Raw genomic sequence first — 12,123 nt, 5'->3', positions numbered from 1 at the left:
AGTATAATATTTATTATTGTTTCTTAAGTGTCAGTATAATGAGGGATGTCCACTAATTCTGAAAGTAAAATATTTCTTAAGTATTTCTAAATAAGATTGTGATGGAGCAGAACAGTTTATTTAGTATAGAGTCGTATGATATATTGAGAGCACATTTTAAGAGGACTCACGATTTTGTACGATTAAATAAATATATACATACACACATACATACCGATAAACATATATGGATTACAAAAAAAAATGAAATGCATTTGGATGTAGTGCTGGAGACTAGAGTTGTAAAGAAAGAACAACTAAATTCGCTGGTCCATATGCCAGCAAATATGTGCACATGCTGCAATCTATAGACGCCATAGAGGTTTAATACAATACTGTCTTGGGATGTTATTTCAGTATCATGTAATATTACTGAAAGTACAATACATCTTCGGGCATTACAAGATGAGGATGAATCCAGAACATCAACCGTTGCGCTACAGGGGTCCTTCATTTTTCCTATATCCGTTCATGTGTATTAGAAATAGCACCGAATTCTGACAGTCATTTGGCAGCCAGTATTGAAGCATGAAACCTGCACCACATTTAGGACTGGAGATCAGATTTTTCCATGTGAAAATGTATTTTTGCGTGATAGATCTGGAGCAGTTCTCTGCACCATTTCTTGATAAAAACTATAGTTAAACAAAACACCCTGGTGTTGTGAGATCCATAGTCTGTGTTTTGGATAAAATATTGGATGAGATGACACAATAAACAGACTGTTTGTCCCACACTCCCTTACACAAGTACAGAACAGAGTTCATTTAGGGTAAAGGTTGTAGTCATCTTAATAAGAAGAGGAACACACTGACCCGTTTTGTTGTCATTTCAGCTGATTCTGGGACAAGTACAAAGCCATTGATGATGTCAGGTCATGGAAGGACTATGAAAAAACAACCCCTAGACTTACACAGAACAACAGCTGTTTAGGAAGGAATGTTACGCTCACTCCTGCGTCAAATCTCCAAAAATGTCCATCATCATCTCACCTCTATGTTCTCTACAGCCCCCTTAGTTTATGCTTCAGTTTTTGTTGTCAGGGAGCTGGTGATATAGGAAATCACGGATTAACGTTCAGACCTGGTTCAGATCTACAGTTTTCATTAAGATCATAGGTCGCAGGATGGGATTTTTGTGCATACAGGGCAGAGACAGCAGGTCTAGAAGAAAGACATAGCCTGTTCTCTCATAAGAAGTCTCTTCTTCTTCATCCGCCGGTTCTGGAACCAGATCTTGACCTGCTGGTCACTGAGGCTCAGTCGGTCAGACAGTTCTCTCCTCCGTTGTCTAGTGATAAATTCATTGACCATAAACTCTCCTTCTAGCTCAGCAAGCTGGAGCTTAGAATATGGTTTCCTCTTCTTGCGGGATCTGGTGTGCATGGGGTACCAGGGAGCCCCTATAATGTTACAAATATGAGTTTTACATTGGTCATTAAAAATATGACGTATGCCTATAAAATGAATAATAATGATGGCATTCAAACAAATCTGAAACTTTGCAATAACACACACATTGCACACACATGTAGAAACATGCAATAGAAATAATTGAAATAGTAATAGGCTGTTAGTTTTCACACACACACATGGATAGTCATACTCGATCTCACTACGTATAGATATGAACGTGATGGGCACTGCGCCGGTTAGTGGAATTCTCGCCCCAAATATTTGACAATCGCCTGTGTAGGACTTCAGTAGCCCCCATTGTATTGGATATTTACATGTTTATGGGTAAATCCCTCCTCTGCTTTCTCTTTTCCTTTTAAAACAGGCATCACCTAATAAAACATTAAGGTATTTTAGTGCTACCCCTAGCGGTGTTGGTCCAACATAAGAGGTAAATCCCATACAAGATCCCAATAAAATTCTATTGAGTCAAGCAGGCTAAGCCTGGAGCCATGCAGTGTGCAGCAGTGAGATCAGACACACGTTCTTACCAGTGGCAGGGAGAGTGTTGCCTGGGTTAGCCGGGGAAGCCATTGTCACCGCTTCGTTGCTCTGATTCTTGGAGGCTTCAGTGATGAGGGACGAGCTGGAGTCAGACTCCAGGGACTGGCAGGACGGAGGGTCGTGGGGGACGGGCTCTGCTGCTGTGTAGTCGTATTTATGGAAGCTGCTACTCATGCCATTAGGGATCCCGCTATCCAGGGGCATCAGGACATTATCTCTCAGACGCTCCTCTCTCTTCAGGCTCTGGGATTCGGGGCACGCCTCCCGGTAGTAGCACTTGGTCTCCTCCACCCGTGCCAGATCACAGGCTCTACTGAAGGAAGGGTTAATGGAGACAGGGCTGCTGAGATAGGGCTGGGGGTATCCATTGCAGGGCTCTGTGGAAGCCCAGGGCAATGAGCACACATTGTCCCTTCTTGGGTAAGAGAGAGAGGGCAAGCCAGGTAACTGGCCTCCAGATGTCCTGAAATTGGGGAAATAAAAGGTGTCTCCGGTATGAATATTGACCAAAGGTCCCACAAACCCAGGATTAAGAAGATTATGCTCTCCCATTTCCGCGGGCCTGACCAGGAGCTTCTAGTTTATTGCCATCTGACATTAAACATAGTCAAACCTAGAGCTTAATGCCATTGGCTAGGGTAGGTCACGTGTGCAGCAACTTGCGACGCCTGAAGAAGTCCTGCCCCTTTCCTGGCTACTGAACACAAAACAAAACATGAAGTTTCTCCCAGTACATACTCACATGTGTTTTCCTAGCTCCTTTCTTTACGTCGTATTAATAAACCTGAGTGCAGTTTAATAAAGATTGTAAAGATTTAAAGTGTGTCTAGACTTTCATCGCTGCAAACGTGATATAATGAAGTAACAAATTAGCTTACATTTAATTACCTCCATGACCAGACAGATAAAGTAAGTAGGTATAATGCCACAATGCAACGATTAACACAAACCTTGCATTATATATATATATATATATATATATATATATATATATATTTATTTATAGTTATACATATATATATATATATATATATATATATATATATATATATATATATATATATATATTTTGCAGGGCTTAAGTGAATCATGAATATATTAGATTTTAAGATCACTGGACAGGGCTAACTTTGCCATCTGTTTCATGTCATTGTATGTAATTTGTGTCCTGTCATTAATGTAGAGCACTGTATACTATGCCACTGCTTTTTAAATAAAAATAAATATATATTCATGTATAGGTGTGATGTGCACATGTATGTGTGTGTAAAAGAGAGAGGGAGAGAGAGAATTATAACACACACACACACACACACACACATATCTATATATATATGTATATATATATATATATATATATATATATATATATATATATATATATATATATATATGTATATATATATATATATATATATATGCATATGTATATATATATATATATATATATATATATATATATATGCATATATATATATATATATATATATATATATATATATATATACATATATATATATATATATATATATATATATATATATATATAGTGACACATATACATTTAACTACTTGTCTACTTTGTTACTCTTTGATGGTTCATACTGAACATTAAATATATTATCCAACAGGAAATAGACATACAGGGCTGCAACAACAATGTAATGTTGCCTTTCTTGTATATGGGACTTACCGCTTAATTGTGTGATTGTTTCGGTTTATAACAGCGAAATATGGATCGTGTTGCAGGAAAAAATAAAAAAGCAGAATCAAAACAATCACTCTCCATTATAAACAGGTGACTCTCCCACTTTTATACATACGCAAAATTATTAGTTAGCTCATTTATGAATTAGTCAGTCAACCTATCTGATTTCAACATTCAGTGGGTTGTCTTCTTATCACTTCTGTTTTACAAACACTTGGGATAAATCTGCAAGCCTTACACTAAGCAATGACATAATATGTAAATTAACAAAATATAAGCAAATACATGCTTAAAATTACATTAAAACAAAGTGTCGTGTGTTCCTCTTCTCAATGTACTCTATACACTCCAAAATGGTATGGGTGATGATTCTAACTATCCTACATTTTGTAATGTTATTTTATCTTATTAATATAAATGGATATTCTTGTAAGACGATGCCACATTAATACAATGGGCACAACCAAAATCAAACACACGCAATTATTCATTTTCGACTGGTGTTTACATCGAATGTCGTGTTATTTATTTAGTGCATTAATTGAGTGCAATCCTCTTTCTAAAAAAATGTTTGGTCAATATTAGTATTATGTAAAAACATTTATGTTATTCAATATATTACGTTTGTGTTATTTATTAAAATAATTTAACTTGTCTTAACGTGTATCAGTCATTTAGATATTTATAATAAAAATGCACCATATTTTTAACAATTGTTATGAATATAATGAGAATGCAATGTATTCAATAAAATACATTATATGGTAAATCGGTTCAATATCACTTTAATGTTAAACATCAGACTAGAAATAGAATTACAGTTTTGGCAGCTGAAATATTCCTTTATCACCCTTTTTCAGGAGAAGAAAAAAACAACAACTGGCAAGTTTTCCCTTAAAAGGCAATTCTCTATCATAAAAATGTACTCTCTCTAATAGCTGATAGATTCAGCATTCCAGTCACAAAACATAGCTGCAGAGTCGGTAAATAGTCCAGTTTGCCTTCAATCTAGGACTAGTTGCAGACTTTCAGACACATATTAAAAGACAACAAAGATATGAAATTCTAAAGACCCAGTTCAAGGTCATTGTCTAGGGTTATAAAGGGAATCCTTTGTATGAGTCCTGAATTTCTGCATCAGCCCTTGAGACAGCGAAGGGGGAAGGGGTAGGGTTGCAAGGGAGAATTAGCTTTGAGCTGTAAACCTTTATTGATCAAGGCTCCATTTTATTTACCATCTTTTGTGGTCCCCCTCTTTCTCTTTATTCTGCATCGAATTCCTCTCTTTTCAAAGCAAACAGGCAGATACTCCACCAATGCTATTGGCAATAATAATACTCACAATCATGACACAGCATGCTACATGAAAGTGTATTTTATATTATCTATCTATCTATCTATCTATCTATCTATCTATCTATCTATCTATTTATCTATCTATATTTATCTATCTATATATATGTGTGATATATATATATATATATATATATATATATATATATATATATATATCACATTTAATTCCAGCTATTGATCGTTCTTTATCATATATATCTTTCGATCATCTATCTATCTATCTATCTATCTATCTATCTATCTATCTATCTATCCATCTGTCTCATATTTATCTATCCCTCTATCTCACGAATGGGAAGTCACAAAACACAGCAGGAAACAGTTTCTTAATAATTCCATTATTTCAATTTGCTTTGTTGTCTTAAAATCACAGTTGAATGAGGCAGATGAGAAAACAAAACCATCCCCCATCTTTATGACCACACATATCCCGTTATTTTTATTTTAGGAGAGACTCGTTAATTCTGTTGCTCATTGAAATCAGTGGGAAGCGGTGCTTGTGTTGTTTCCCTGTTAGGATAGCTGTCCAAATATCCCGTGATCAGAGATTTGCCAAGTTCCACTCCTCAAGCTAAAAATGTACAACACAGCATGTTTCATATTGGAGCCTGTCCAGTGAGAATCTGTACACGGAGCTATTTACCTCGGTTCTGGGTTCATAATAAAACATATTTCAGTCTTAGTAATTAGAACAGATGTGAGAGAATTGCTGACTGTTGCAGTTACCCAATCTAAGGGAGTATATAATGATAATAGCGGGAGACAAAGGAGAAAGGAAGAGAAGGGGAGAGCTTGAGACAGGTAGAGAGGGGAAGACAGATTGAAGAAAGATGGCAATATGTAAGAGCTGTGAATGTGTGGGAGAAGTGTGTGACAAAGGGAAGGAAAAGAAATCAAAGAATTATTACTAAATAAGAGAAAGAGGAAACAGCGAAATATATGTTTTAATGGGATAGAGACGCCATTGGGATGATATGAGTTAAGAGAGAGAGAAAGATAAGGGGTAAAAGGGAGGTATACTTTTAGATGGAGAGAGAGAGAGAGAGAGAGAGAGAGAGAGATGAGGGGAGATTGGGAATAAACTACGTGAGCATTATATCTATCTGTATCTATATCTATATATACCTATATGTATGTATATATAGCCATTTATCTATCTAGATAGATAAATAGATAGATATATAGATAATACATAAACACATAAATAAGGAAAGAATGGGGTAAACGCAATAAAAAAATAAATAGAATAAAATAAATATATACAAGAGAGAGAGAGAGAGAGTAAGTGAGAGAGAGAGAGAGAAGGAGAGAGTGATAGAGAGAGAAAGAGAGAGACATAAAGTTGGGGAGAAGGGGATTAACAGGGGTGAGAAGATGAGAAATAGAAAAAAGTGTTAGAAATAAGGAGAAAGGAGAAGTATGAAGGAGAGATATAAAGAGAGATAACGAGAGAGGGAGGGAGGCAGACAGCTGTAGGAAAGCTGTCCTCTCACCAGATAACAGAATCGCAGCTACTGTAGCTTCCCCTCCCTGGCCAGCAGAGGATATCGTCTCTCCATTAAATTATTCCATGTACAGGATTCCCTACTCAAGCACATATTTCATTTTTATATTCATTTAACAGACAGATCCCTCAATCACCCTTAGGACATATTGTACCATGGTGTAAAGTATACTCCAAGAAAATAACAATAAAAAATACAGCAACATTCAGAGACAGCGATGGCAATGTTGCAACTGCGCACGAAGAACAGATATTAGGTGTGGGTACATCCCTTGTCAAGTAGCAGAAGAGCTGTTTACAAATGAAATGAATGTCTGGTGGCCAGTGAGTCCTACCTTTCCGGAGAAAATGGTCCATAGGCACATCCACATGAGATGAGCTCAAGTCTCGGTTTCACTCTGTTTAACACGACTATGTGTCACACCGACTTATTACAGGGGAAAATGACATAGAAGCAGACTGCACTCAGCAGAGTTCTTTGAAAGTGCTAAACACAAAAGGAAGAAAAGACATACGTCCATTCACTTCCTTCCATGTGTTTATGGACGGTCATTAGCCTGGCTGTCTAGACTTCAAATGGCACCTTGTTTGTCCATAAACATGAAGCTGACATGTCCTGCAACTACTAAGTCCAGTTGTGTCTCTTCAGAGGATCAAACTTGCGTCTCCTTGATTAGTTTTATTTTAATGTCAAGGTCATCAGTACTGTGCATAGTCACGGTCAAGGCTAGTCCAGAAATTACCCTTTAACGCTATACCAGACAAGCTGTGTCGTTGCTCTAGATACTTGTTTTCAACAGTACTCGTATCATCTTTGATAGTCACATAGGTTACATTAAAAAAAAACACTATTCCAGGGTCACCCTTCTTATTTTGGGAATGACTTACTAAAGATGTTCCCCTCTGCATTATGAAAGTTACCAGATATCGCCGTTTTTCAAATGAATTTAAGTCAGAGTTAGATGACTTCTGACTAGCCAGAGGTTGTGGAACTACAAAACCCAGCATGTCACGCCAGATGGGACTTGTAGTTCCTCAACAGCTGTAGAGTGATCTCTATTCCAAACCTGGTATACGTAATTTAATGAAACAGCTGATGTTATGTGATGTATGAAGAGGATAGAACCGATCGCTCAGTCAATTCATCCCGTATATCTAATGTTAATGAAATATAGAAGAATATATTTTGCTTTCGTTGAATTTCATTTAATTTACCTAAATTATTATGGAGTCGGAACTAATATACTTTAATGAATAAAGCACATGAAAGATTTATGAAATAAGAAAATGTCCAGTGAATGTTTTATGTTTATATATTAAGGTGTTTTCACACACAGTGACAGCACCACAAATCCCTTTTTAGTAAAGGACATAAATATCTAAATTTACATGCTAATTCCACAGATGTGAGATTTCCAGTCATAATAGTACATCTGCATGTATTCTTTTAAATGCAAAACTTTGCAGAATAGTTTTCACTAATTTCGGTCTATCTATCTATCTATCTATCTATCTATCTATCTATCTATCTATCTATCTATCTAGCCATTTATCCTATCAAATTTTACCTTATTGTCTCTGGAGCCTTATTTCTCAACAAGACCTTTGGACTTACATTTTGTAGAGCAATCAAACATTTATTTAATTAATAAAATCACCATTCATCTGCAGAGATGTTACATGCTGCACTGATTTTATTGAGATAGTTGCCATGTCTCATGTTTGCACAGTGCTTTATTTAAAATTGGATATTTGGACCCTGCACATCCAATAGAATGGTGTGGAAATATACAGCACAGTTTGCACAATATTTACTGATCCCTAAATCCTGACAATAGACAAGCACATTGCCTTTATAATATTTTGATCTGTAAAGCTGTGTATATATATATATATATATATATATATATATATATATATATATATATATAGTACAATTAATTGTGTAAGAACTGTTTTTTTCTTAATTCAAATGCAGATCAGCTTTCTCAGTATCCAGAAAGAATATGTAAAAACAATAATTGGTAGAAAGTATTAATAGAGAATGATGACCAAAGTTATTCTTTAACAAATGTCTATTTTTTGCTGGTATATGTGTTAATGTGTCCTCGTAATCAGCTCTAATTTTCTCTATTTGTTGCAGGAAGTTATACGGGGAGTGGTTCTATGGAGTAACAAAGGGAGTTATGATAGGAGGTAATTATTGCACATGTTATGACAGGATGTGTCAGTTGTAGGGCCCTTTACATGATTGCTGTATTTTGCCGCTCACAGGCCTGAGGTGCTTCCAGCATTCTCCCTTGGATGTAAGAACACAGAAATAAAGGCAATTGTACTGCACAAACACGGCCCTAATCATTTCAGCTATAAACACATTTATTATTTCCAGCGTTGCAATATTCAGCAAGTAAAATAAACCCTCTGAATCTGACATCATGCAAACCGAAGCTGTGTGATAAACATGCCTGACGTAGCAATTTATGATTTAGATAAAAAAAAAAATTGCAAAACCGCTTCCCATATTATTTATTGATGCTGGAGGGGGATATATTTAAATATCTAATGTCATCTTTAATATAGACATGTTACATTAAAATGCATGCAGGTAATGCTGAGTTTGCAGTAAATGTATTCATTAATATGAATAACTAGTAATGTGAATCTGCTATTATGTAAAATAAGATGATAATAAATGTAAGACTGTAGTTTCTGTGTACACAAATACATACAGAAATTCAGCTGGGTGCATAACTATCTATCTATCTATCTATCTATCTATCTATCTATCTATCTATCTATTATCTATTATCTATCTATCTATCTTTCTATCTTTCTATTATCTATCTATCTATCTATCTTTCTATTATCTATCTATCTATCTATCTATCTATCTATCTATCTACCTACCTATCTATCTATCTATCTATCTATCTATCTATCTATCTATCTATCTATCTATCTTTCTATTATCTATCTATCTATCTATCTTTCTTTCTATTATCTATCTATCTATCTATCTATCTATCTATCTATCTATCTATCTATCTATCTACCTATCTATCTATCTATCTTTCTTCCTATTATCTATCTATCTATCTATCTTTCTATTATCTATCTATCTATCTATCTATCTATCTATCTATCTATCTATCTATCTATCTACCTATCTATCTATCTATCTATCTATCTATCTATCTATCTATCTATCTATCTATCTATCTGTATCCTCTGTGTAGGGCTGCGTTATTTGAAGACTAGGAAATATATATAATGTTGGCGCTATATACTTTATGCAGTACTTAAAAAGTATGCAAAAACATAGCATATTATTATTTATCATTTACATTTATTTGTATAGCGACTGCATATTCTGTAGCATTTTACAGTTGGGAAAAAATATATTAATAAAATGAGACATATTAACACACAAAGTGGTAAGCAGGCCCTGCTCCCAGGCTTACAATCTATACAACTATAGAAGTGTCTAGTGGGGCTACATGATCCAGTCACACAGTAATGTTGGTCTGTGGTCTGTATGAACATAGAAAGAGAACACATGTATATTTTGCGTGCACTGTGTAGAAAGTTGGCAATAGAGTAGAATACCCTAGAGGAGTTAAGAGGGGGATTTAGGAACTTGATAAGTTTGCCTGAAGATGTGAGTTTTCAGGGAACGCTTGAAGGTTTGGAGGCTAGAGGAAAGTCTTGGTGTACGAGGGAGGGCATTTCACAGAGTGGGCGCAAACCGAAAAAAGTCCTGTAACCTGGAATGGGAGAAAATAGTGAGTGTGGATGAGAGACGCAGATTTTGCACAGAGCAGATGGGTGGAGTTGGGAGAAGAGATGTAAATTGGTGCACTTTTGTTAATGACCTTTTAGGTTAGAAGAAGCATTTTATATTTGATTCTGTATCATACAGGCAAATAATTTAGGGACTAGCAAAGCGGAGCAACAGTAGTGGAATGTTTTGCAAAGGAAAATTAATCTAGCAGCTACATTCAAAATAGACTGTAGGTGTGAAACTCTGGTTAGGAGACATTCAGTAAGAAGCGAATTGCAAAATTCAATGCAGGAGTTTATGGGTGCATTAATCAATTTTTTGACAGTGTGTTGTGTGAGATACCTGCGTATTCTGGAAATGTTTCTAAAGTGTATTTATCAGGATTTGGATACAGATTGGATGTGGGGAGAAAAGGACATTTCTAAATACAATGTAACACCCAGGCAGCAAACAGTGTTTATTTTCATATTTTCCTGAGAAATAGAGATGTCAGGTAGGCAGTTTTTATTGTCTGATGGGAATATTATTAGCTCGTTCTTGAAAGACTGTGTTGGAGGGGACAAGAAGACATTGAAGAAGAAATGGCAGACAGACATTCAGTAACGCTGGCTAACACAGATGGTGAGAGATCGGGAGAGGATATATATACATCGCCCAGCAGTCAATGCATAGGAATGTACATGTACACAGTAATATATATTTTAAGGCTTTTTACATGATATTACACCTTTTTCCTTTAAAAATAAATGAATGGAGCCAGATATAGAATCATACTCATCAAACAATTGTAGTGCTTATTAAAACTGAAATGTTCATGTAAGGTTGGTTTAGACACACACTTATTTTTGATAAGCATGTTTCAGATTCTTGGAAACAATTATGTCCAAGGCGTAGGTAAATTATGTCATCTTATCCCAAAGGTTTAGTTGAGGGTCCTTAGTGTGACATATTTGGATGTCAGAACATGCCAATTAAACACATATTTCTGAAATAATTTCAATGGACTATATATACATCTATTTATCTATCTATCTATCTATCTATCTATCTATCTATCTATCTATCTATCTATCTATCTATCTTTATATATACAATGTGCCATCTGCACATTGAATGAATCAATTGAATTGCATTTGCTTCTGTGAACCTGGCAAGCAAATATTTGTACATTCACTGAAAAAAAAAGTGGATGTGAACGATGGACTAACAATGGACTGGTTGGATGTGTAAATCATTCATTACAAGTAAGAAAATGCACAATCGTTTGTAAAAGCCATGTGCATGTACCTCAAGCATATTCCTGAGTGGGGTGAAAACATATACATATATTTTTTATCAGTTGGCATAAACTACTTACTTAACTAAAATAACTGTGAAATTAAAACACACAGACATTTTTTTTTGGGAAATAACATTTGAATAATTACAGCAAAAATAGCCACCACTACCGTTAATTTAATATATATATATATATATATATATATATATATATATATATATATATATATTTGAGAATACCATGTCATGAACAATTTATATAATGCCGTTATATGCGAGCAAGCAAATGACAGCCGTGGTTCTCACGAGGCTCACATAACGCGGGTTTTCAATGATGGCCCATAGCCTGAATTTAACAGTATGTCCAACAATTTAGAATTGGGAAAGCACACAGGTGAACCTTTATACCGATAAACTGACATATCATTTACTGCGTGTTCCAACTTACATGATTAAACAACAGGGAAATCTATCAGCTACATGGAGAACCAAATTTGGT

At 35.2% G+C, this 12,123-nt stretch overlaps 1 protein-coding gene across 1 annotated transcript; it reads right to left on the bottom strand.

Moving 5' to 3' along the window:
• Positions 1-335: 335 nt before the first annotated feature.
• HOXC12 (homeobox C12) lies at positions 336-2,549 on the bottom strand. The gene is made up of 2 exons (XM_075197994.1): positions 1,985-2,549; positions 336-1,441 (listed from the first exon to the last, which is right to left on the bottom strand). Exons 1-2 carry the CDS (start codon positions 2,547-2,549, stop codon positions 1,203-1,205), a joined length of 804 nt encoding a protein of 267 aa, XP_075054095.1. The 3' UTR covers positions 336-1,202.
• Between the last annotated feature and the right edge of the window lie 9,574 nt (positions 2,550-12,123).

The sequence above is a fragment of the Mixophyes fleayi genome, chromosome 2 (genome assembly GCF_038048845.1).
Source record: "Mixophyes fleayi isolate aMixFle1 chromosome 2, aMixFle1.hap1, whole genome shotgun sequence".
Taxonomy (NCBI): Eukaryota; Metazoa; Chordata; class Amphibia; order Anura; family Limnodynastidae; genus Mixophyes; species Mixophyes fleayi.
This window is presented reverse-complemented; position numbering and strand designations above follow the sequence as displayed.